General features: G+C 38.4%; 1 protein-coding gene across 7 annotated transcripts in view; it reads left to right on the top strand.

Annotated features, from left to right (window-relative positions):
- Positions 1 to 27,751, top strand: part of cadm1a (cell adhesion molecule 1a) — a 441,164-nt gene that overhangs the window by 349,583 nt on the left and 63,830 nt on the right. For all 7 annotated transcript variants that reach the window (XM_022676027.2, XM_022676028.2, XM_022676032.2 and 4 more), the window contains 3 exons: positions 6,304 to 6,456; positions 13,373 to 13,510; positions 25,044 to 25,202. In XM_022676027.2, coding sequence (XP_022531748.1) covers positions 6,304 to 6,456; positions 13,373 to 13,510; positions 25,044 to 25,202 — 450 coding nt within the window. The remainder of the gene's footprint in view (positions 1 to 6,303; positions 6,457 to 13,372; positions 13,511 to 25,043; positions 25,203 to 27,751) is intronic.

The following is a 27,751-nucleotide window of genomic DNA, read 5'->3' on the forward strand; positions in this document are numbered from 1 at the left end:
CTCAAAATACATTTGGTAGTACAGCAAATTTAATAATAATGATCATCTTTCAAACATTATGATTACATTCTCTCAACAAAAACCAAAGAAACATAACCGTAACCATTGGGACTATTCAGAGGAAGTTTTATTTTTATTTTTTATTTTTTTTTAAATATCTCTTATGACAGTAACCCTGGTTTTGTACTAGGCTAGTTATTAATGTGGTTATTATTTTGAATAGTTCCAACTACCTTATTTAAGTTGAATCAAGGCAGGGATACACTATCCCATGCAGGTCCCTATTTAATGCAGCAGTTAAATTACAGTTGAAGTTGAAAGAAATCTGTTATAAAGACTTAAAACCGTTTAACATTTAAACACTAGATAACATTAGCTAATGTTTTAGTGTATTGTATTCTGATAGCAGAGTACTCGTGTTAGGTTTAGTTAACTGCCTTTTAAGGTGGATCCTCTTCTCTGTGATGGCTCCCTATCTGCAAGTGTTTGAGGTGGTTAGTCTGATCCATTATTAAGCGCTTCCCTCGGTGGGCTCCTTCATATGTATGAAGCAGAAACTAAGTTTGAAAGGGTGGGGAAAAGTCAGCGAGAAACAGAAGTGGAATTGCAAGTGGGTGGAGGCCACTGGACCTGTCGTCTTGTTGTCAGCGGGGCAGGGAGGCCATGCTGGGCTCTATTCTCTTTTGCTCCTGCAGCGAACTGGAGGAACCGGCTGACAGCACCGTCCCACCATCACACTGGGGGACAACCAGCCTGCCACGACTCAGAACGCTGCAGCCTGTATTTGTGTCCAGAACCACCCCGGAAGGCAGCAAAGGGCATGTTCTCAGTTGGAGTCGTTGTTGTTGTTGTTTAGGTCGAAGCACTTGTGATACTTCTTTTCTCGACTTGCAAACGGCAGCCATGTAAATCATACCCTGCGTGATCCAACAGGATGTCATTATTTTTATTGCCTTTCTTGGCAACTGCTCATTTAGGCGCTGCATTGTGAATGTCTTTAGCATTTGTCAGATATCCATAAAGCATTTTGACCATCTATTGTCTGCCCTTTTTCCTTACTTGCACGGACTAAACTCTTTCACTGTAATTTCCTCTTTTTAATCCCGCCCACTCCTTACCTTCTGAAATATCCCCTACTTTTTTAGCTCTGCCTCAGTTCTTCTGGGCCACATGGTACCAGTGCATGTTTCTGATGTCACAAATCCTCTTCCCATTAGGCCTGACACTGCAGAGTTATTCATGTTTTCATAATACTATAATTATTGCTGTCTCTCCACCTGACGCCCAGTCACAATAGATTACCAACTGCATTGGCCGTCTGCCCCTTATCAGTTTGTTTTAATCCCCACACATTCCCCAATCAATAAATTGAATTAAATCATTAGCGCCTCCCTGCCCTCCCTCCCCGACAGCCAGATTCTCGCTTTCAAGCCGGCCGCTCTAATTAGTCCCACATTATTCTAATGACACATAAAAGACGCGCTGCACCGTGTAGAGCAGAGAGAGAGAGAGAGAAAGGGAGAGTAACGGCTGAGGGGGAGCTGGCTGGAGCAGTGAGGGTCTACTCACAAAGAGGAGAAGCTCCTGTGCTGCTGTTCCCAGTTCCCTGTTTCCATCATAAGGTGCACAATCAGAGCTGTCAAGTGATGAAGTACAAAGATCATACATCCACCCCCATGCTTCACAGTTGGCAAGGTGTTTATTCCATGAAATACAATTACTTACTGAACTTCCAGCCTTGTGTTTTGTGATTGAGGAGGTTGATACGATTATATCTGAGATAATATAAGCAGTGCTGCACATTGGAACAGTGCACCATTGGAACTTTTTGACTCTGAACTCGAGCTAAACTTTTTTTTTTTTTTCAGGTTAGCCGTTTTTGCAGGTTTTTTAGCAGATTTTGAGTTGATTTTGAGTGTATTAGCAGTTCTCTCCAGTAGTTTTGATTGTCCTCCAGATCTCATCTTGACCTTCACAGTACCCCTGAAAATCAGTTTAAACTATAAAAATTCAAGCTAAAAAATGGATTTTTGAAGCAAATATATGAGTGTCTGTAAGCAAGTTTAGCAAGACAGCTCTAGTTGTAAACTGAAGAAGCACAGTGACACATCACTCGGTCTTGGCTGATCAGCTGTATCTGGGGTCAGTGAAAAATAGCATTTGTTGGATTTTTTTTTGGCAAACTTTTCCTTTAGCATTTTAATAATTTACTACCAGCCCTGAAGTTCTCCATCACTGCCTCCCAACTTTCTACACCTTCCACTCCTTCAGCAGCCTATAGCCTCACTGCTCTCACACATCTTCATTCAGTACAGAGCCAACACACACACACACACACACGCTCATTCACACACACCACACACGGACACACACACATGCTCTCTCTCACACACAGGACACACACACTTTCTTAGAATATAGATGTATTGGCTACACACTCGTGATGTTTTATTTATTTGTGTTTTCACTCGAAGATTACACTGCCCTGACAGCATGATCAAAGGTGAGCAATGCGTTGCCTTGGCAGCGGGGTCTGCTCACGCAGCCTCAGTCTGCGCAGGCCTGCAGACCACAGGGGAAGAGAGAGATTGACAACTGCTCAGAGAGAGAGAGAGACTGGGAGAGAGAAAGAGAGGGACTGGGAGGGAGAAAGAGAGAGACTAGGGTAGGGGAGAGAGAGTGGAAGAGAATAAGACTGGGGAGAAAGAGAAACTGGGTGAGAGAAAGAAGTAGAGAGAGCAAGTGAAGGGGGAAAGACTGGGAGAGAAAGAGATTGAGAGAGAAAGGGAGAGAATAAAACTGGAAGAGAGAAAGAGAAGGAGAGAGAGTGAGAGACTGGGAGAAAAAGAGACTGCGAGAGAGAGATTAAGAGAAAGAGTGGGAGAAATGAGATTGGTAGAGAGAAAGAGAAGAAGAGAGAAACAGAGTGACTAGGAGAGAAAGAAAGGACAACATAGATATGTAGAAGAAAGGAAGAGAGAGAGAGATGAGTAGAGAAAAACTACTGTGAGACAAACTGAAAGAAAGAATTAAAGGAAGACAGACTAGGAAAAAACGAATGAGAGATTTAGGGTGAGGAAAAAAGGAAAGGAGAGATGAAAAGAGACAAAAAGAAACAATGAATAAAATGAAAATAACGTTTAAAATAAAGAGTAAAAGAAACTAACTGGAGAAGAGAGAATAAAAGAAAAAAGAGAAAATAGTGCTGTGAGAGAAAGAGGAAAAGAATAAAAGTGTGACTTGTATAAGAGACTGGAAGGATTGGGAAAGAAAGAAAAAAAAAGGAAAGAGTAATATAGGAGAGAGCGAACGAGTGAGAGAGATAGAGAAGAGGCATGAACTGAGAGAGAGAGGGATTCATAAAGATATTTTATCCAGCTTCATATTGTCAGTGTCTAAAAAAAACAATAGAAGTAGAAATGTAAAAATAGTTTATTTCAGGTCATTTTTAAAGAGTTTCTATTGGTCCGTTTAACACGTTTAACATGTATGTGTGTGTATGTGTGTGTGTGTGTGTGTGTGTGTGTGTGTGTGTGTGTGTGTGTGTGTGTGTGTGTGTGTGTGTGTGAAAGTGTAAGAAGGACAGGAACAATGATAAAGACCTCTCCCCTCTTCCAGCTACCAAACACACACACACAACTCTTGTTGCTTGTAAAGATTTATGCTGTTGTTTTTTACTGCTTGAGTGACACCCCCCAACACACACACACAGATACACACACACACACACACACCCCTGCCTGCTTCCTTTGCTTTGGAATGGAAGTTAAAGAGCATGGCTAACCAGCTGGAGCTCAGAACAATCACAGCAGAGCTGCAGCATCAGGGTCTGCTCTCTCAGCCGCCCCGCGCCTCCAAACCCTCTAATGATCTCTGATTATTTCTTTATTTATCTCCTCTTTTATTTATTTATTTATTCATGCTCCTCTATTTCTGTCTCTCCCTCTTTTTTTTTTTGTCACGCTCTTTTGAACTCGGCCGATGCGGTCGAGAACAAACGGCGTGTGTGAGAGCTCTCAGTGTCGTAAATGGTCTGTGTCGATCGTGGTTGGGTTGGGGGGAGCTCGGGCTTTCATCTCCCTCTCTTTCTCTCTCTCTCTCTCAATCCCCATCTCTCGTTCTATCTCTATCTCTCTTTCTCTTTTTTTGTATTTCTCCCCTCTCTTTTTTTTTCTCACCCTCCCTCCCTCCCTGCGCTGCGTGATCTTCTCCATCATGTTCAGCAGCAGAGCCGGCCTTATGGACGCCTCATTATTCTTGGGGGAGAGGAGTGTGTGAAAGTGTGTGATTTTGACTCCATTCCTGAACCTAATTAAGAGAGAGACCCTGAACTTGATTTGAAGACCACAAAGTTGGGAACAGCATGTGTGCTTCTCCTCTCACCACAACTTCCTCCGCCAGGGAGAGACGCAGTTGATCCAGCTAAATTAACTGAGCCAGGAAGTGTCGAGTGTGTTTGATATTCAGAGTAACGCACACCCACACGCACTGACACACATGCGTGCACACATGCATACACACACACTGAGCAAGAGATTGTTGAGTGTGTTTAATATTCACCACAACGCACATTCAAAGAGAGAGAATGGGATAACCAGACTCTGCACTGTGATCCTTCTCTTTACCTCCTAGGTAGATGTATACTTTCTGACCTGTAACCTCTCTCTTAATCTGTATCTCTTTGTTTTCTGCCTGTCTCTCTCTCTCTTTATCTCTCTGTTCTATGTCTGTCTCTCTCTCTGTTTGTCTCTCTCTCTCTGTATCTGTGTGAGGATCTCTGATGGTGAGAGGCCAGAAAGCTCTGCTGCGGTTGTTCAGTGGTGGTTCGCATTGTTTAATTCAGATTACAGATTTATAGATGTGATCTGAAAACAGGTGTGATTAGAGGAAATTATCCTAAAACAGGTTTGAACTGTCTAAAACAGGTGTGATTTGAGAAAGACATCTTTAAACAGGTGGGATTGGTAGAAGTTGTCCTAAAACTGGTGTGATTAGTGTGATTGTACTAAAACAGGTGTGATTAGTGGGAGGTGTCCTAAAACAGGTGTGATTAGTGGGAGGTGTCCTAAAACAGGTGTGATTAGTGGGAGTTGTCCTAAAACAGGTGTGATCTGTCTAAAGCAGGTGTGATTAGTGGGAATTCTTCTAAAACGGGTGTGATTATTGGGAGTTGTCCTAAAAAATGTGTGATCTGTCTAAAACAGGTGTGATCTGTCTAAAACAGGTGGGATTGGTAGAAGTTGTCCTAAAACTGGTGTGATTAGTGTGATTGTCCTAAAACAGGTGTGATCTGTCAAAAAGAAGTGTGATTAGTGGTCACTTTTTATACCAGATTTTAAATGTGATGTCTGTTTTTTATATATTTGTTTTTACTAAATAAAATGCTTTTACTTTTAGTGATTTTAGTCCCAGATCAAATTTTAGGGAAGCTCTGATGTTTAGATAGATAGATAGATAGATAGATAGATAGATAGATAGATAGATAGATAGATAGATAGATAGATAGATAGATAGATAGATAGATAGATAGATAGATAGATAGATAGATAGATAGATAGATAGATAGATAGATAGATAGATAGATAGATAGATAGATAGATAGATAGATAGATAGATAGATAGATAGATAGATAGATAGATAGTCAGTCACTCACTCACTCACTCACTCACTCACTCACTCACTTACTTTATTGATCCCCGAGGGGAAATTCTTGACATCCAGCAGCAGGTGTGTATAGTACACAAAGTTACAAATATATATATATATATATATATATAAATGATACATATAAATACAACAAAATAAAAAATAAAATGATAACCATAATGTAAAGTGCCTAAAGGCAGTGTCTCCCTGCCACCTGCCTCAACACTCATCTGTTCCACCTATCTATTCTTTTCCCCTTCACTCTCTTTCTCTCTCTCTATTTCTCAATTGTCCTTCTTTCATTGAGTTTCACTCCTTATTGTCTTCTTTTTTACGTTGCCTTTGTTGTTCTTTTTCTTTATATTTCTTTAATCTTCCTGATTTCTGTATCTCTAATTTTATTCTTTCTGTACTGTCTATATTACTCTCTCTCTCTCTCTCTCTCTCTCTCTCTCTCTCTCTCTTTTCCCCGATTCAGCTCAATCCAGCAAGTTTAGTTACAGTGTTCCTGAAGCAACAGTGAAATAACAAGAAATAAAATTGACATTTTATAAGCCAGAGTTTCAATTTCCAACTTATATTTATTTTTTCCTCTCTCTCTCTCTCTCTCTCTCTCTCTCTCTCTCTCTCTCTCTCTCTCTCTCTCTCTCTCACAGCCCTGAAGGATGCTCGCTTTCAGCTGGTCAACTTCTCAGACAACGAGCTGCGTGTGGCTCTGTCCAACGTGTCTCTCTCAGACGAGGGTCGATACGTGTGTCAGCTCTACACGGACCCTCCGCAGGAGGCCTACGCCGACATCACTGTGCTGAGTATGCAACAAACGCACTCTTATTGCTGATATAAATCAATGTAAAAAAAAATATATATATATATGTTTATTATTGATGGTACTTGATATATGGATGTCTAGACCAAGGCTGTTATTCCCATTAAAATTGTCTAGTGTTTAAGCACTAAACAGAACACTAAAGCCTGACTGGGATTTAAACATAGGATTTCCTGATACGAGTTTCTCTCAACAAATGGACAGTTAGACACTTGCTCCACCTTATAATCCAAGAAAAAACAGGAATGTAAATTTACTCAAAACTATGCAGTGTTTATGTAGTGTACTTTCACATCTCTAGGGTGGCACAACAGTCTAACTGCAGCTCTTCAGTATAATAAGATAAAAGGTTTGAATCCCAGCCAGAGTTCAGCGCTCCGTTGCAAAAGGCTGGGAACTGTCTGGGGACATTAATTGCCAACATACAGTAAAATATTGGATGGGTATTCTTAAATTCTAAAAAAAAAATATCAGCTAGCTCATGGTTGCTATAATTGCTTAAACAAAAAGCACTGCTTAAGACTGAGACAAATGCAATGTCTGGAATCCCTGAGAACAGCCCTCTCTCATCTCTGAGCCATTTATACTACTGAAGAAATTAGCAGCATCAGTCTGTGCTCCAGGAGTATGTCCTTGTCTTGTTCCTTGTAATGGACAGAGGTTGAGGGTCTTCAATAATGCATCAGCTGTGAACACCGCCGAGCTCCTGTGTTTTATTCTGAGATGCTTTTATTATCAATCACTAAAAACGGGAAGGCTTATATAAGCTGATGTATCTGAAGGACCTTCTGCCTAATAGGAGGCCTCAGATGAAGCCTTGTCTGAGTCAATTTAACGGTTTTGAAAGCAGTTCAAGAAATAATTCTGGAAATAAATCTGGTTTTGCAGATAAGCGCTTGATATAGACTGGTTTATGAAGAAACTCCTTGGTTAAGTGGTGTCTATATTGGTTATTGGTTGCATATTGGTTGTTGGTATATGCATTGGAATCCTAGTTCAAACTTATTGGTTAATATACACTGTTTCGCATATGATATATAATGAATGTATACATTTGACTCCTATACAATTGAACTATAGTGACCATAATTGTGCTTGAAAGCCCCAACAGTGGCAGCTTGCTGAGTCTGGGTATTGAAACCACAAACTGAGCCATCACTATCCTATACATATACAACACACATGCTGCTAAATTTACATTGTGGTATTTTTTGTTCATGTAAATTGTGATATAAAAAATGCAGAAACTTCAACAGATTTCTCCAGAAATCACTGATCCAGCATTACAACCATGTCATGATATTAGTAATGCAGTCTGTGTTGGAAGTATTGAATTAAAATAAAGGATATTGGACTTGGATATAGAGCTGCCTATGGTAGATATACAGCTCTGGAAAAAATAAGAGACCACTTAAAAATGCTGAGTTTCTTTGATTTTACCAAATTGAAAACATCTGGAATATAATCAAGAGGAAGATGGATGATCACAAGCAATCAAACCAAACTGAACTGCTTGAATTTTTGCACCAGGAGTGCAGGTATGAAGTTATCCAAAAGCAGTGTGTAAGACTGGTGGAGGAGAAAATGATGCCGAGATGCATGAAAACTGTGATTAAAGAACAGAGTTATTCCACTAAATATTGATTTCTGGACTCTTAAAACTTTATGAATATAAACTTGTTTTCTTTGCATTATTTGAGGTCTGAAAGCCCTGCATCTGTTTTGTTAATTTGACCATTTCTCATTTTCTGCAAATAAATGCTCTAAATTACAATATTCTTATTTGGAATTTGGGAGACATGTCGTCAGTAGTTTATAGAATAAAACAACAATGTTTATTTTACTCAAACATAAACCTATAAATAACAAAATCAGAGAATCTGATTAAGAAACTGAAGTGGTACTTTAATTTAGTTTCAGATCAGTATATTAAGGAAAATGACAAAAGTGCATAGTTTTACTAGTATACTTATAGTGTGACATGTATAATTTAGCATGTCTTATGACATTGCACATCTTGTGATAAAACTATTGTGCATTAGGGGTTGGAATCTCAGGGCACCTTATGATATATCATCACAATTCTTTACCCACGATAATGATGATATCATGATACTGTGATTCTATGATAATCAATATATCACAAGATAATTATCTTGAGTACTTTACAGAATCTGTGTTGCTAAAGAGGATATAATGATCCCAAATAAGCAAATACCAGGAGTTATGGATTTTTTGGCGTGAGTTTTAATAGAATTTGACAGCCAGTATTCTTTACCACAGGTTTACTCTATTCATTTGATTACATCGCCACCATGTGGAGTAATAAAGCAGTAACTTTAGTAAGTCAGATTGAGGGCGAGTCTTATGGAGAGTAGAGCACCTATGTTACGATAAGAATATTGATATTAGATGCCACATATCGATGACATACCACATTCGAAAATGATACGAAGAATTATGTTAATTTAAAATTTTGTCCCGCCCCAATTGCACATAAATATGGACGTACCATTAAACCAAATACTTTCTTATGCATAAAGTACAGAAGAATTATCTCCTGATTATCCTGCAATAAACATACACACACATGCACACTACTTTACTCTACACTACACTACTCTTTAGAGGGGCTACTGAAAGCCCTCCAAAATCTCCTCAAACACTTCACCTGCTGCATCATATGAGGACTCAGCTGCAACTCGGCCTGGTGGAGCCCTTCAGAGCAATTACCTTATGTGTGCGTGTGCGTGCGTGCATGCGTGAGTGTGTGTTTGTTAGATAGAGAGAGAGAGAGAGTGTGTGTGAGACAGTGTGTATGAGAGACAGTGTGCAAGTTTGAGAGTGAGTGTGTGAGAGAGAGAGTTTGTGAGTATGTGTGTAAGAGTTTGTGAGTGTATGTAGGAGAGTTAAGAGTGTGTGTGTGTGCAAGTTTGAGAGAGAGTGAGTGTGTGAGAGAGAGAGTTTGTGAGTATGAGTGTAAGAGTTTGTGAGTGTATGTAGGAGAGTTAAGTGTGTGTGTGTGTGAGTGTGTGTGTGCAAGTTTGAGAGAGAGAGTGTGTGAGGGAGTGTGTGTTTGTGAGAAAGAGAGGGTGTGTGAGAGTTTGTGAGTGCGTGTAAGAGTTTGTGAGTGTGTGTAAGAGAGTTAAGTGTGTGAGTGTGTGTGTGTGTGTGAGACAGTGTGTAAGAGTGTGTCTGACAGTGTGTGAGAGTGTTTGTGTGTTTGTGTCTGTGTGTGAGAGAGACAAAGTCTGTTTAAGAGAGAGTGTGGGGTTTGTGAATGTGTGTTGTGAGTGAGTGAGTGTGTGTGTGTGAGTGAGTGTGTGTGTGTGAGTGAGTGAGTGTGTGAGAGAGAGAGTGTATGGGAGTTTGTAAATGTGTGTTTTTGAGAGTTTGAGTGTGTGTGTTTGTATGTGAGAGAGAGAGGGAAAAAGAGAGAGTGTGTGAGAGTTTGTGAATGTGTGTTTTTTTGAGTGTGAGTGTGTGTGTGTTTGTGGAAAGTGATGCCTCTTGCTATTTTGCTTTTTCGAAGCACAGTTTGGAGAAACTCTCAGGTACTTAAAGGTAATTATTGCAGAGCCTGAACTCTGTCCTGCTGCTCCACAGTCTCTCTCTCTCTCTCTCTCTCTCTCTCTCTCTCTCTCTCTCTCTCTCTCTCTCTCTCTCTCTCTCTCTCTCTCTCTCTCTCTCTCTCTCTCTCTCTCTCTCTCTCTCTCTCTCTCTATCCGTTTCTCTCTCCCGCTCTCTCTGTCTCTATCTGTGTATCTCTCTCTCTCTCTCTCTCTCTCTCTCTCTCTCTCTCTCTCTCTCTCGAAGGCTTTAAGATTCCAGGAAAGAGATGAAAGAAAATATTCTAATGATTGCGAGAGTCCTAGAAAGAAGCAGTCAGCTGTAATTAAGGATTGAATGCACCCATGGGCTACAGTTACCTTGAATCTAATCTTCAACATACTTAACATGTAGAACATGCAGTTCAGATGTAGAGTCAGAGAAACGTATGTATATTTAGGTTTAACTTTACATATATATCTACATATATTACATTAGATAGATATGTGTTATCACAACCCTATCAGAACATAATAACCACTTCACTTCATAAATCACTTAATTTATAACATGTTTTAAAACATAACTTACACATGTTATCTGTCTTTAAAATGAAAACATGAATATTTCATGGTGAATACTTTCATTGTCTTGAAATATGATGATTGTTTTTCCGGCATTTTGAGCATATGTTTTTAGGGATATACATAGTAACTCATCTAACATTTAATTCAGTTTCTAATAAATACAACTGAATTCTTAGTTTGATGTAAATGATTATCTAGTGAATGCATCATTATACCTAACCCTAACCATAAACTTTAAGAGCTAGTTTTATACTTTAGATTTTAGGTTTAGGGTTCATTTAAGTTAGCATAAGCATTGAGAATCATTTACATTCAGTTCAGAGTTCAGTTCAGCATATAATATATATATTCATGCTTTTGTTACTTAAGAATGGCAGATAAATAGTACATGTGTATTTATAAGGCATCCATAATAGACTGTCCAAGTAAAGCGATATCTTGCTTTTTTTATATACAATATATATGTGTGTATATATATATATATATATATATATATATATAGTAACCCATATATGGATGTTTATAAATCCAAATCTCTCAGAATAAAACCACAGTATACATAACTCTGAAAGTTAAAAGTGACTTCATCATCTGTTATATTCATACTTTATTAGATAAAATATGTCATGTTTTAACTAATGTGGGAAATAGTAATTCCATTACATGTTCAGGAATTGGTATAAAAAATGAAACTTTTTTTTTCTTATATAACTGTGTGATTATGTAAGTAATTATGTAACTTAAATGTGGAGCAAAACAGCACTAACAGTTCTATACCTGTTAGAATTAGCTCTGACCATCCTGGAAGAGCCAGTTAACTATAATTAAACTTCAGATATAGCAGTGGGCTGTAATTTCTCTCCATCTATATACATTATATATTTACTGTACATTATAGTTGGCTTGTGCTTTGCATTTTCATTTAAATCCGATCAAGCTGATGCTGAGGATTAATACACTAAGCATTATCAATAGGAAATTCACCGAACATTTTCACAAGGGTAATAACAGAAGCATGTTTTTAAAAAAGTTTTATTTAATTTAATACACATTCTAACATATTTGTGTACTTATTTCTAAAACTACTTATTTTTATTCATGAAATGTTGCTTATTGCATAAGTAAAAAAAACAATTACAAAATCCATCAGTACTATAATTACTGAACTATACTGTAAGTATATAGACTGACTAATTAATTAAGTAGTATTGTTTATTAATTGAATAATTATATAGCATAATTGTAGAGCAGAATTTATCACTTTTAACCTTTTCCAGTGGTTAATTATGAGTGTTGTAGAAAGATCTAGTTAATCTCAGATGCACCCATGGGCTATAAATAGACTAACAATGTATGTCAAATCATGTCTATAGTTAGTTTGCACTTTGACCCTTTATATTGGTGAGATAATGTGGATCCTGGTGCTAATTATGCTCATATTAACAAATGAAAGTTGGTTATCAGCATTGACAGCTAAAGCATGTTGTAATTTTATTATTATTATTTTTTTTATTATTATTATTTCTGTCAAAAGTAAAGATTAGAACCTGTCAGCTGATGTCACATTAGTTTCTAAAAGTAGAAGAGACAGTAGAAGATGTTTGGTAGAATTTTAATTATGATCTAATGGTTGCGATCTGTAGCTGTTCTTAGAGCATGGTATGATCTTTAATGTATTGTGTTCCATATTATTGTCAAAAACCAGAGGTTATAATAATAATGTTATTAGCCTTATTAACTGGTGACTGGAAAATGTGTGTTACAGTAAAGTTTGAATTCACAACTCATCTTATGTTTTGTGTATTTTTATATTCTATATTAACACTTAAAAGTCCCACCTTCTCATGATATACCAGAATCATTTTTCAAAACTTAACTTACGTGTCTGCATTAGCACAGGAAAAACTAACCAGAGACACAGGAGATGGAAAGGCAGTTTTAAGGAGAATGAGCTGTTTTGCCATTAATTCCTATGGAAATGGGCAGACCTACACATCTTATCATATTATATATACTGCAACCAACCAGCAGAGGCACTAGACCTGTTCACTTTTGAGAGACTTTTAGTTGTTTATGCTCATATATAGTCATTTAAATACACATATATCTATTAGTGCAAAAAGCTATAGATAAAGTTCCTGACTGGCCAGTCAGACAGTGTCTTGCTGTTAAAGCTAATGAGGTTAGAGTAGGGCTATGAGTGGTCCAGCAGACTAAAGCGCTGACACTATGATCAGGAAATCGCTGGTTCGAATCCAGTTTATGCAGCTTGCCATCAGCTGCCAGAGCCCAGAGAGAGCACAATTGGCATTGGTCTCTCTGGGTTGGTAGATTGTGCCCACCTTTTCCAATATTTCCTTACACATTGCTGGCTTCAACCTTCTGGTGTTGGGGGCATCACTAGTGATAGGGGGAGTCCTAATGAGTGGGTTGGGTAATTGCCTTTGTAAATTGGGGAGAAAATGGGATGACAATTAATGATTATATCATATCATATATATATATATATATATATATATATATATACAGCAACCAACCAGCAGAGGCACTAGACCTGTTTCCTTCTGAGAGCCTTTATGTTGTTTATGCTCATGTATAGTCATTTAAATACACAGATATCTATTCGTGCACAAAGCTATAGATAGAGAGTACCTGTTTCTAATAAACTGGCCAGTCAGTGGCCAGTCAGTGTCTCACTGTGCAGTGTCTGAAGTTTAACCGCTCTCTCAGTAACACTGTGTTGTCTCTGTCTGCCCCTCCCAGTCCCACCAGGCAACCCAATCATCGAGTCCCGCGATGACATTGTGAGTGAAGGCAATGAGACAGAGATAACCTGCACGGCCATGGGCAGCAAACCTGCCGCCACCATCAGATGGATGAAGGGAGACAAAGAGCTACAAGGTAGGTTATGACACTCACATCCTGAACATGAAAACACACCGCCCCTGCTCGCCCGGGTGTTCTGCTCTCCTCTGCTCTGCAGGCCCAGGGCTTCTGCTGTCTGAGTTTTATAACTCTTTCTGCTGTTGCTGAGGTGTCTGTACCATGTGACACACCTTCATACTGTAGATTAGTGTACAGTCTGATTGGATGCAAAGCCATATAAAAGGCTTTTTAAAAGCTTCAGCGATTGAAATGTGTGTTAAAGATGAATACCAATCAAAAGTTTTAATTCACAGTTCAGCTAAAAGACTGGAATTCCAAATATCGCTAATTCAGCAGTGGCAGCCATTGTTCTGTTTGCTGTTTGAATGGTTAAACAAAAACAAACAAAGTATGCATTTTTAGTGCTTGCAAAGCAACAAATGAAAACAAACAAATAAATACAGCTAAAAATGGAAAGACATTTCATACAGACTCGATTCATACAAATGAAAAAAATAAAATGGCAGACAGACCGATAGATTGACGGACTGAAGTATAGACAGATCTATATATATATATATATATATATATATATATATATATATATATATATATATATATAGATCGATACACAGAACGATAGACAGGCCAATAGACAGACAGACAGATGAGATGGTTTTACGGTGATTCTCGTTAAAAGTTGAAAGACAGACCTATAGATAGATAGACAGACAGATAGACAGACAGAAAAACGATAGATAGACTGATAGGCCGATAGATAGACAGACAGGCTGATGGATCGACAGACAGGCTGATAGATAGACAAACAGACCGATAGACAGACAGGCCGATAGATAGACAAACAGACCGATAGACAGACAGGCCGATAGATAGACAGGCCGATAGACAGACAAACAGACCAATAGACAGACAGGCGGTAGATAGACAGACCAATAGACAGAGAGACTGAATAACAGACAGACAGCCTTACCAATTGATAGGCAAACAGACATACCAATAGATAGACAGACCTACCAATAGATAGACAGACAGATTAATATAAAGATAGACAGAGAGATAAACCAATAGGCAGACAGACTAACCAATAGATAGAAAGACAGACCAAGAGATAGACCAATAGACAGACACAGACATACCAACAGACAGATAGACAGACAGACCAATTAACACAGCAATCAAAAATGGTTTGTTTTTCTGGTGTCGTTAGGTGATTGTTATAAAGTTAGATAGAAAAAAAGAGGATTTACACAATAGAGTTAATAGAGTTGTATAGAGAGAATGGGAGACTGAACATTAACACAGTAATACGTAGAAGAAGAACATAATAGATAACAATATAGTATTTTGTTTTGCAAGCACTATAATAAATAAAAAATAAGTTTGTTTTATTGTACAGTACAGCATACAAAATGTCAGGAAAACTGGCGGTGTATGTTTTTTTTTTTTGTATTACCTGATAAAATGATGGAGGGAAAACTGCACACCAAGCAGCTGACACTCAGCTAGACTCCTCACAGTCAACACATGTTATTCTGACCTTCAATGTACAGCTCTCACACACTGCTGTGGGTCATCTGTCACCAATAGCTGGAGTTGTGGTTTGCTTACACTCTCTGTTCACTCAGGACAGTGATCTGCTGCTGTGTTAGCCTGGAACAGTGGAGTGCCCTGTCTGTGTACATGCTAAACCCAATAATCCGAGAGTAGCCATATTTAATTCAGATTTTAATAAGCATTAAAACTAATTTACCTTCTAAATTTCTGAGCTGTAGCAACACTGGGTTGACTTGATGAAGAAAAAAAAACATTTTTGTTTAATTACTTGTAACCTGTAAAGATGCACAGGATTAACAACATTAACAAATCAATTGATACATTGATTAGATTAGACTGTATTCAGCTTCTTCATTCTGCAGAATACAGAGACAAATATACATGTATATCTTCTGAATGTTATTTCTTTTTTATCTGCAACCAAAGCAGATTAGTTCTGATGAAAAAACATTGATTCCAAACTTATGAACAAGACTGCAGATTGTAAATTTGATGCCATATGTGTTTATCTAAGAAAATCTGTGGAATGTTTTCCGACATGCAGTTTTAAAGAGGTAACAGGTGCTCAGCATGTTTGTAAATTCTTCAACCCTGGAAAAGCATCCCAGGTGGTTCCTCCTGAAGCTTCTTGAGTGAATGCCAAGTATGTGTACGGATGTGACTAGGCAAAAGGGGGGCTATGAGGAATTATCTTTATATAATAATAATAATTATTATTATTATTATTATTATTATTAAATTCTAGCACACATTCATTTCTAATTGCGGTTAATTCTAATTTTTGTAACAAAAAGGACAACAGTCAAACATTGCAAATTTACGTACAAATAATTTACATTCATTTCGTTTGTTCAGAATTTCAGTGTTAAAAAAGCTCATGATAATCAGATTAAATGAGCTAAATTTCTTAAAGAGAAAATCTTAACTGGAGCACAATAGACTGGTTAATTAGCTTGTTAAGGCTATGATAGTTTATATATATATATATATATATATATATATATATATATATATATATATATATATATATATATATATATATATATAATGGTATAGGCAATATGATTTTCATTCAATATGCATCTCAAACAAATGTCATTGGATCAGTTCAAAATGTGAAACTCATATATTATATAGATTTATTACACACAGAGTGATCTAATTTAAGCGTTTATTTTTCTTTATTCTTGATGATTTTGGCTTACAACCAATAAAAACCCCCAAAAAATCAGTGTCTCAGAAAATTTGAATATTATATAAGAACAATTGGTACTTTTGGCAGTGTGGGGAGTGTGCCAAGTCCTGCTGGAAAACGAAAGCCGCATCTCCATAAAAGTGCTTTAAACACTGCACTGACTTTGGACTTGATAATAAAACACAGTGGATCAACACAATCAGATGACATGTCTCTCTAATCAATCACTGATCATCAGTAAATTTTACATCGTATTTGGTAATCAGGGGATCAGAGTCTGGAGGAAGAGTGGAGAGACACACAGTCCAAACTGCTTGAGGTCTAGTGTGAAGTTTCCACCAATCAGTGATGGTTTGGAGAGACATGTCATCTGCTGGTGTTGATCCACTGTGTTTTATTATCAAGTCTAAAATCAGTGCAGTTTTGTTTTCCCGCAAAATCCTACTGCACTTCATGCTTCCCTCTGCTGACAACTTTTATGAAGATGCAGATTATCTAATATCTGTATATTCAATATATTCAATAATGCATTAATTGGCTCTCCTTGCTAACAAAAAATGTGGACAGTGTCCATCACATCACAAATGATTGTAAAACACTGAAACCCCTAATTATAGATGAGTTGAGGTCTTTTGACTGGTACTGTCGGCTGTTGCTGTTCCTCCTTCTCTGCTGAGAGAGCTGCTCTACACGGCTCAGCAGCAGCTTCTCATTTTAAAGCTTCTCGCAGTGCAGGAGAGCCCCTGAGACTGAATGAAAGACAGCCCTGAGACACATGCCTGTCTAGACTAGAACATATTACATGTTACAGAGCAGCACAGAGCAGTGAGTGATGAACTGCCACACATACAGTGTGTGAACTGACAACGCAGGAAAAGGATTGGGGGAAAAAATACCTGTTTCTTTGAATATTAAGTGAGAAAGAGGAGAACTGATCTACAAAGCGGGATAAAGATCAAACATTTTATCATTCATTCTCTCTTTGGGGAGAAATCTGTTAGATTTGTAGGTTATTTTAATTTAAAATGCATTTAGGAATAAAGAAATAAGCCTAAATAAAGCAAATTTTAGTTTTTAGTGTAAAAATCTGTTAAATTTGACCAAAACACAGCTTCTCAGGGTTAATTCACTTGTGAGGCCTAACAAGGTTTGTTCACATGGGTTCACATTAGGAAAGGCCAGCTGGGGCCTCTGGGTACTCCAATGGACTCTCTTTAGGTTCCAAAGGGGATTATATCCATAGCTAAAACTGTTTTTCCATAAATTAAAAATGTAGACCTTAAATGTCCCTGATACTGATGCCGATGTTTCAGCTCAGATCAAGACAGTCCTACATTTTTAGGCTCTACATTGAGACTCATATTTTTCTGTAAAGTACTTTAATTGCATGTGTGTAAAAGAAGGTGCTATACAAATAAACTTACCTTGCCTTCCAAATGTTGGAGAAAAATAGATTAAATTACAAAAAATAATGAGAAACTTTTTTTTTTAAATGGGAAGGCCAGGTAATGTGGATGTCCATGCTCTACAAATACTAGGTTTAATATAGTAATGATCTTGACCAGCGACATCTAGATCATCCATATTTAATGCAAGGGATCCAATGTATATTCTGCAGGTCATTGCAGCTCTCCTTAGGTTACAAGAGGCTTATTGCTAAAATTGTTTTCATAAATTAAAAATTTAGACTTCAACTGTCCCTGATACTGATGCCAGTGTGTCTAAAAAAAAAGATGCTATACAAATAAACTTGCCTGGCTTTGCCTTCCAAATATTGGAGAAAAGAAGATAAAATGACAGAAAATAATGAGAAAAATGTTTATTCAAAATGGAAAGTCCAGGTAATGTGGATGTCCATGCTCTACAAATACTAGGTTTAATATAGTAATGAACTTGACCAGCGACATCTGGATCATCCATATTTAATGCAAGGGACCCCATATATTATATCAGTTGCTAAAGCTGATCTTCATAAAATAAAAATGTGAAAAATGTCAATATTAAAATGTCAATATTTCAAATCAGATCAGGACAGTCCTTCATTTTTAGGCTCTACATCTTTCTATTAAAGCACTTTGAATTGCCACTGTGTATAAAAAGGTGCTCTACACATAAATTTGCCTTGCTTTCAGAAATGGGGAGAAAAGAAGATACAATTTGTATTTTTTTTTTTATGAAATATTTATAAAAATTGGAAAGGCCAGGTGATGTGGATTTCCATGCACTACAAATACTAGGTATAACTTGGTAATAAGCGTGACCAGCAACATCTGGATCATCCATATTTAATTAATAAAATAAATAAAAATGTAGACGTCAACTTCTCCTGATAGTGATGCCGATATTTCAGATCAGGACGGTTCTACATTTTTAGGCTCTGGGTTTAACAGTGTTGATAAATGCAGCGATTAAAACTCTGCTCCAATCAGAGCTCACTTCCCAACCTGCTCATTTCCTCTGTAATGGTTTAATGCGTGGGCCAGTCTGGCAGCAGTCATGATGTCCATGCACTCCTTAGAGAGATGGACAGCAGTGCATGGGTATTCTGAACTCGTTTAGAAGAATGAATGGTGGGGGGGTGGGGGGGAGTGAGTGAAATAATGGAGTAAAGAAGAGACACGAGCAGACTAGCGCTGGCACTCAGCGACTGGAAATTGCTTTTGGCCCTGGCGCCTTGCGGATTTATTTTTAATTAAATGTCCTCATCATTCAGCCTAATTACCTTTAAGATAATCAGGCTTTTTTAAATATCATTTAAAGGTTACACCCATCCAGCCCTGGAATGTAAACTCAGCTGCCCTGCCATGCAAAGCCTTGGACTCACACTCGCGCTCTCTCACACACACCCCGCTCTCAGACCATCTCCCTGCCTTGTTTTGTGCTGCGTTTAATATTTCTCTGCGCCGATATGCCAGCGCCAGTAAGATGAGTTAAATGAAAGTCAGGGAACAATGGAGTTAAAAGAAGCTGAGTTATTAATCTCCTCCTGCCAGACGTGAGACGAGGGAGGAGGGGGTGATGTCCAGCAGGGGCCCAAACCTTCATTAGCGCGCTGTCTACACCCAAAAATATAACCCACTGATTTCAATTAGCCTGTTAAGCTCAGCTAAAACACTTAAAACAGAAAAAAAAAGATTTTTTGCGAGGCGTCCTGCATTTAAAAAAAAAAAGTTTCCTCAGCTCTCCATGACTTTGAAGCTTAATAATTAAGCAATAATACACGAGAGGGAGTGCTATAACGTGTAATATTGGCACTGCTGTGCTGCGGTCAGAGGCTAGACGTGGCCACAGGCCGAGCTTGCTTGTAGCTGCACTGTGTATGTTTGTTTATTTTATATCTGCATTATCAGCCATTTCAGTCAAAATGTTGGAAATTGAAGCGTACTATAAATAAACGGAGATGCTTTACTCACCCAAAAAGGCCAGGGCACGTTTGACTGAAAGAAAAAAAAAAAAAAAAAAAAAAAAAAAAAATATATATATATATATATATATATATATATTTTTTTTTTTTTTTTTTTTTTCTAAGTTTTGTCCACTTTACATTCAGCTTAAAATACCCTGTATTAACTGAAAAAAATATGTACACGTAAGCTTTTATTTTAATAATCACAACTCTTAACCTGATATTGGAGGATGATAATGTGAGTATTAATGCGAATTTGTTAATTACTGGGCTTATTTATTTGTGGGACTGCGTATTTGCTTGCGCCGCCAATTGGGGACATGGCAAAGTCATGGGACACAAGGCTCCACAATAGGATAAGATAAATTAGTGCTGCCCTTTGACACAAAAAATTAATTTAATTCATTACATTCTCTGTGCTTCATTTATATAAATGAATCCCCCTTTTATCACTTTTTGATTAATTATTTTAAACTGTACAGTTTAATTTAATTTTATCTGAGGAGCAAATGAATGAATGAAAAAAGTGGCACAGATTTAACAGCTCCCTGTACTAAAGATCAGTCAGTAACAGATCAATTTATTATAGATGCACCTTTATTAACCTAAACATTACAAAACTCTTATGTAAAACAAGCCAGAGATTATTTTCATGAGATTCTAGGCTACTCAAATATGCCTTAAAGATTAACCACACTCAACTATACATTTTTAGATTAATAGCTGAAATATTTTGCTTTATAATAATAAAAAACAGTTCTGCTTAAAATGCTGAAAGATGAGATGCAAATATTACCAGAATTTAGATATTTGACCATTTTTTGATCAACAGTTTACTTAAAAAAGTACAGTGCAAAAAAAAAAAAAAATTGTTTTTTTTAGTATACATTTTTATGAATACGATCTGGTCTGAGGACTTTTACTGCAAAGCCAAAAATGACAGAGTAGCCATATTGGCAGATAACTGGCAATGCTAAAGGATTTCTGAGCTGAATTAATGGCTAATGTTTAATAGCAGATTGATAGTGCAGTGCTGGTTAGATTAGTAGGTTCTGTGGTTTGATTTAATATGTGAATTATGATTATAGATCACTCATATCTTTAGTTAGAAAACCCTGCAATGCAGCTAGCGGCTCGATGCTAACTAACAGCCCAACTCAGCAGTAGGCTTGGAGCATATTGGCCCAAATGCTAACTGTTTTCCAAGATGAATTATTTGCAGATTTCTTTATAGCAAATTTATGTTAGTGTGCTGGTTAGATAGATAAGGTCTGCTGTTTTGATATGATAAGTGAGAGATGTCTGTATGCTACCTTTGTCTTCAGTTATAGGTCAGAAGGTCAGTTAGAAGGTCAGAACATCGGCAGGGGCCAAGTAGAGCCGCTTCGATCGCCTCTTTCATGTTACATTGTCCGGAACTGTGCTGGGTCAAAGGACACCAAGGAAGGCGATTAACAGTGTTTTATTTTATTATTTATTATTATTTGACAACCCTAGAATAAATACAACCCACTGATTTTAATTAGGCCACTCAATACAGGGAAAAAAGTATTTTGGAAGCTATCTAGCATTTACAAAAGTTTCATCAGCTCCATACATTCACCTCTAGATCCTCTGCTCATTTCTCTAACGAGGTGAAATCACAATAAAACGTGGAAAAGGATGGAAAAGGGATGAAGGGAATGCAGAAAGAGAGAGAGAGAGAGAGAGAGAAGGATCTGAGCAGGTTAAGTGGTGAAATCAATAGGGGCGGGTGTTCCTTTGATGTTCAGCCTACTGTAGCAGGCCTAATCAGAGCACACGTTAGCATTTCAAAAACACAGAGATGTTTTTGAGATGAAGAAACGTGTGAATGACAGTGATTGACCTGTGATTATCCTCTATCCTCTGTGATTGGGGCATTGTGGGACGGTTGACGTCGCAATTAGAAAAACACCAGCTCTATTAAAGCTCTCCTGAAGCACTGATGATCAGGATCTGGGCCTCTGATTAGCTTCTCCTGTACAGAGATGATGCTCGCAGTCAAAGACAGATTGAGCTGCAGTTAGAACTGTAAGACTGTCAGTGCTGTAGAGTTGCTGTAGAGCTAAAGTAGTAATAGGTAGGATAGTAAGACTGTCAGTGCCCTAGAGCTACAGTGTAATAGTTAGTCTGTAGAGATGCAGTGTAACGAAATGTTAAACTGTAGAGCTACAGTTATATGGTTAGTCTGAAGAGCAGGGGTTGGCAATTAAGTTTGGCCGCAGGCCAGATATTTTCCAAGCCTTTACGTGGAGGGCAACAAAAAAAATTCAGTTTTGGTAAATGAAGTGTAATGGAATGGAGTGCTACAGACTAGTAGCTCTCCAGTTCAGAGGGTTGTTGGACCCAATTGCAAAACAGTTGATCTCAAAGCAGGTAAACCCCAGAAGAAAGGTATAAATAAAAATAAATAAATAAACAGGGTCATCAGGGTCGCGGTCCAATACACTACCGCTGCTCTGGCTAGTGAATTGGGAAACATATGAGGAGATAGGGAGCAGAAAAACAAGAATAGGCAGAAACTAAAGTCACGCCGAGTGTGAGAAGTATTTTATTTTATTTTTTTCATTATCGTTCATTATATTTCAAACAATCTCACAGGCCAAATGTTTCATGCTGAGCCGTCTATTGCCATTAGTTTGTAGAGTTAGTGTTATGGTTAGTATGTAGAGCTGCAGTGTAAAGGTTAGTCTGTCGAGCTACAGTGTTATGGTTAATCTGTAGAGCTGCAGTGTAACGTTAATAACTGTAGGTTTGTCAGTGCTGTAGAGCTACAGTGTAACAGTTAGTCTGTAGAGCTGCTGTAGAGCTGCAGTGTTACGGTTAGTCTGTAGAGATATAGCGTTACGGTTAGTCTTTAGAGCTACAGTGTAACAGTTAATCTGTATAGCTACAGTGTAATGGTTAGGACTGTCAGTGCTGTTGAGCTGCAGTATAATGGTTATTCTGTAGAGCTGTAGAGCTGCAGTGTTACAGTTAGTCTGTAGAGCTACAGTGTAATGCTTAGGACTGTCAGTGCTGTAGAGCTGCAGTATAATGGTAAGTCTGCAGTGTTACAGTTAGTCTGTAGAGCTACAGTGTAATGCAGGACTGTCAGTGCTGTAGAGATGCAGTATAACGGTTAGTCTGTAGAGCTACAGTAGAGCTGTAGAGCTGCAGTGTTACACTTTGTTTTTGAGTGCAGTATATCTATTTTAAAGCTGTAGTGCAGCAGTTAGGACTGTAGGAGTGTCAGTGCTGTAGAGTTGATGTAGAGCAGCAGTCTGTCTGCATCACTTCACTAATATCATGTGAAAGCTGATCATTAACACTGTATTGATATGGATTATTGGTCAGTGAGTTAGCGCTGATTTGCTGAAGCACCTGTGAGTCGAGCCGAGCCACCGTGCACCAGCTGTCAGCCTCAGCTGAACGAGACACCTGTAGCGCACACACATCTCTATCTCTGTTGCTTTTTTTATCAATAATTTAATATATTTTAGGATTATTTAGCTTCTTCTTTCTTTTGTTTTTTTTTCTCCCTTTTTATTATCTATTTCTTTATGAAATTTTAATATTAGATATATACTCCTTGTTTTTATTTCACTTTTCTTACTTTCTTTTTTAGTTTTTATTCTTTCTTACTTTCTCTCTCATGTGCTTGGGTTATATTTCTTGTCTGACATTTCATTTTCACAAACCCAAATCAGACAATGAATTACACAGTGTGGAAAATGCTAATTTATTTATTTTATTATTATTATTATTTTTTTTTTTTTGCGAAACTGCGGATGAGGCTCAGTTTAATTTGATATATTAGCCCGATAACACTAATTACCACAGCTATTACCAAACACTGTCTCTGCTCCATGCTGTTTACACGCACGGTGTGTGTTACGTTCACTACTCTAAACTAATTCGGACCATAGAAATCAACTAAAGGTGTGAAAACGCCCTCTCTATTGGAGACAGATCAAAACTGCAGGCAGGCCAGTACAGTACCCTTGCCCTCTTCTTCCTCAGCCATGCGGCTGTAACATGTGCAGCACATGGATTTGCATCACCTTGCTGAAAAATGCATGGGCTTCCCTGGAAAAGATGTCATCTTGAAAGCAGCATATGTTGCTCTCATTAATTGTTAATGCCAACATCACAGAAGTGCACCGGCTTTTAGACTTGTCGGTGAGAACAGTGTGGATGGTCCTGGTTTAATTTTGGGTCTGGAGCACATGGTGGCCGTTTCTGGAATACTTCCTTCCCATCTTTCTTCCCTTCTTGCTTCCCTCCTTCATTTTATTTTCCTTCACTACTGTATTTTTTGCAATATGAGGCACAATTAAAATCCTTACATTTTTTCAAAACAAAAATTGTTGCACCTTATGCATGAATTTTACCAATCAGGTACTAAGGAGCAGTAAAGTACAGCGTAATACAAGAGTTCAAGTTTAGTTATTCGGTACCAAGACTGGAGCAGTATAAGCATTAGCAGCTAACTTTGCTTTTGCTGTTCAGAGGTGTGTAATATCGGACTGAAGCCTTTGTGTTTACCTTGTTAAAACAAGTTACGTGGGACAAACTGCTAGCTAATATTGCCCTGGCTTACCAGAACACTCATGGTTCCTCAGTGTAGCACTGTTGAATGGCATTAGTACTAGCAGTAAGCTGCTTATGCTAGTGCTGCTGCATCTAGCCTTAGTGGAAATCTGCTTAATTAGAATTTTTATGCATACAAATCGACCAATGCTAATTCCTTTCTTGTTCCTGTTCTCTTTTATTTCATCATTATTTTTTCTTTATTTATTTCCTCTTATTCTCTCAGTGCTCACCTCTATGCATTGCTGTAATCTAAAGCTGTACAGTGACTGTGATTCGTCTGTAAACCACAGGTTTATTGCTGTTGTAGAAACACCTACAGGTCAGAGCAGCAATTCACAGTCATTTCATAAAACACAAACCGCGCAGCCAATGAGCTACGTCAGACTAAAAGCCCCTGACAGCAAGCAATTTGGCTTGATGCAGCCCTCCTGACCGACGTGGAGGACATTCTTTCTTCAGCCCACTCCCAAGGTTGTGCTTCATGTCCCGCTGCAGCGGGCTATTAACTCTACACATGTTGTGGATATGCTGAGTTACAGCGTGCCATGTATCCTTCAGAGACACATTTAGTGTCTGTGCAAGCTGGCCATTTGCATCCTTTATGCTGTTGTTAACCCGGCTGAATGAACTCGCCACGGGTTCAGGAGAGCCACGTCAACAATGGCTCGCTATAGATGGCTGTTTTTACTCCTTAAAAAGAAATGTACAGTTGATTGAGTGAAAATCGAGAGAATATGGAGCACAAGGTCTCTGAAATGTGTGTCTAATGCACTTTTCTCTTCCTGTTTCTCACCCAGGCAAGTCTAAAGTGGAGGTCACGTACGACAGGATGTTCACTGTGACCAGTTCGTTAAGGCTCACTGTCACAAAGGAAGACGATGGCGTTCCTGTGGTCTGCATCGTGGACCATCCCGCAGTGAAGGATTTCCAGGCTCAGAAATACCTGGAAGTTCAGTGTAAGTAGACTGCACTTTTAGATTAAAGAATCTTATGAGGACATCTGATGTTTTAGCAGTGATTTACTTTCAAATTTCTCAGTCAGAATTACAGAAGTGTATTTGTTTAGCTGTCAAGTTTCTTAGAATAAAACAATAATCATAATTTTAAGCAAGAAGACTCTCAAGAATGCATACCAAAGAAATGCACACTTTCTTCTTTAGTGTTTTTTTCCCCCATGTTAAATAGTGTTGTCTGCATTCGTTCTGTGTTTGGTCATTTTATCCCATTATACAGCTCTAAAAAATAAATAGATAAGAGACCACTTAAAAATGTAAAACCTCTGGAATATAATTAAGATGAAGATGGATGATCACAAGCCATCAAACCAAGCTGAACTGCTTGAATTTTTGCACCAGGAGTGGCATAAAGTTACCCAAAAGCAGTGTGTTAGACTGGTGGAGGAGAACATGATGCCAAGATGCATGAAAACTGTGATTGAAAACCAGGGTTATTCCACCAAATATTGATTTCTAAACTCTAAAACTTTATGAATATGAACTTGTTTTCTTTGCTTCATTATTTGAGGTTTGAAAGCTCTGCATCTTTTTTTTTGTTATTTCAGCCATTTATCATTTTCTGCTAATAAAATTTGGAATTTGAGAGAAAGGTTATGTATAGTTTATAAAATAAAACAACAATTTAAATTTTACTCAAACATAAACCTATTAATAGCAAAATCAGAGAAACTGATTCAGAAACTGAGGTGGTCTCTTATTTTTTTTTTTTTCCAGAGCTGTATATATCAGTGGTTCTCAACTGGTCTTAGCCCAGGACCTACATTTGACTTAATCACATGGTAACTGTCACAACCAATTTTTATAAAATACAAACCAAATAAATTTATTTTTGAAAAATGTCCAGGCCTAGTATGAAAAAAGAAACATATGTAATTTGAGAGTGTATGATATATATATATATATTTTTTTTAATAAAATAAATGTAAAGTCAAATTACAATCAATTGTAAATTACTTAAATTTCTGTTCAAAACCTTTGCTTTCTTATATAGTGAAGCTCTGCAGTGTAATTCTGCTGTGTTGAGCAGGTACTGAAACAGTAGGCAGGCCTCCGTGCTTCAGTAACTCAGCCTTGACACTATATGTTAGGCTGCCCCCCATCCAGCCTCTGGTGGTCAGAGGGCCTTGAATGGCGAGTTTTGAGCAGTGGCCCATTTCTCCACACTTCTGCTGATGTGATTTTAAAGTTTTTTTTTTCTTTATTCTTTTGTTTACGTCTTCATTGCGAGCCGAGCCGGGCCCAGAACTGCCTACTACATCTACCAGCGGAGCATCGACTGAAAAAACATGTTTTTACCTGACCTTTCCCAACCGCAGACAGGCCAGATCAGCTCATCATGCAGCCACCTGGCCTTTTGGCTTGCTGGGCTTAAAGCACACAAAAAATCAACTCGTTCTGTGGCGTTTAAGGAGCTGGAGCTGGGGAGATGGTCTCTCTCTCTCTCTCACTCTCTCTTTTTTTAATCCTCCTCCCTCCCTTCCTCTCTCTCTCCCTTTCCCCTGAAACTTGCCCACCGCTGCAGCTGGCGAAACAATCAATGGGAAAAATCATCGAGCGAGGCCCAGCGTTAATGGAGTTCATTTAGAGAATAGAAAAACATTGGTGTGGATATTAAATAAGCCCAGAAATATTGATGGCCGTGCCATGCAAACAGTTTCGCTTTGCTGCTCGGCGGCACCCTCCTCCACCTCCGGGTCACGGGTTCTGCGGCTCGAGGGAAATAAAGCGTTTCAAGCCTCCCGGTGCCGAAGAGCGGCACCACAGCAAATAGTTCTGTTATTAAAATGAGAGCAACCTTTTAGTTCGGCGCCCTCCATCCGCACCGCGCCGAGACCGGGCCGGAAGGTAACGCCGGAACTCTCGAGTACCTGAGCGCCCAGGAGAGGAAGCTTCAGAGAGGAAGTGATACCGGGGCGCCTTCAAAGCAGGAAGCGTTCGCTCTGAGCCTTTCATGCGAGGGGCTTGAAGATAAGAGGAAGAAGAAATGGGAAGCGCCTCTGTGCTGCCTGAGACAAACAGGTGGATCTTTCTTCTGTAACCGCCGCTTCACAGCAGACGGCTCTCCATGGCCCCGGCTGTCCATCACTGGGAGAGGAGCATCAACACTGACAGCATGTAATTTGGACAGATGGACAGGCGGCAACAGATCACTTTTTTGTTGACCGGGAAGGTCAGACAGGGAAGTGTCGGGTGGGCGGAAGACTTGACATATTTAGTGATGGGCATTTGCGCTGTTTAAATGTCGGACTTAAAAATAACGCAGGAAATCTGCTTAAAGTGTTCGGGTCACTCTCAGTTCATGCCTGCATTACTAATAAAACTCTGAGATTTGTAGGACTGCGCGAGATTAGTAATGTCCAAATGTTTGTGGAAACCCCTCTCAGCTGTGTTAGGCTGCACTGCTATTGCTGACACACCCACAACATGTCTAGTCCCTGTAGAAAAGTAGTTTTAATCAAATTTAATGGACTTTCTGGAGCAGATAAACT

This window comes from Astyanax mexicanus, chromosome 17, assembly GCF_023375975.1.
Source record: "Astyanax mexicanus isolate ESR-SI-001 chromosome 17, AstMex3_surface, whole genome shotgun sequence".
Classification (NCBI taxonomy): domain Eukaryota; kingdom Metazoa; phylum Chordata; class Actinopteri; order Characiformes; family Acestrorhamphidae; genus Astyanax; species Astyanax mexicanus.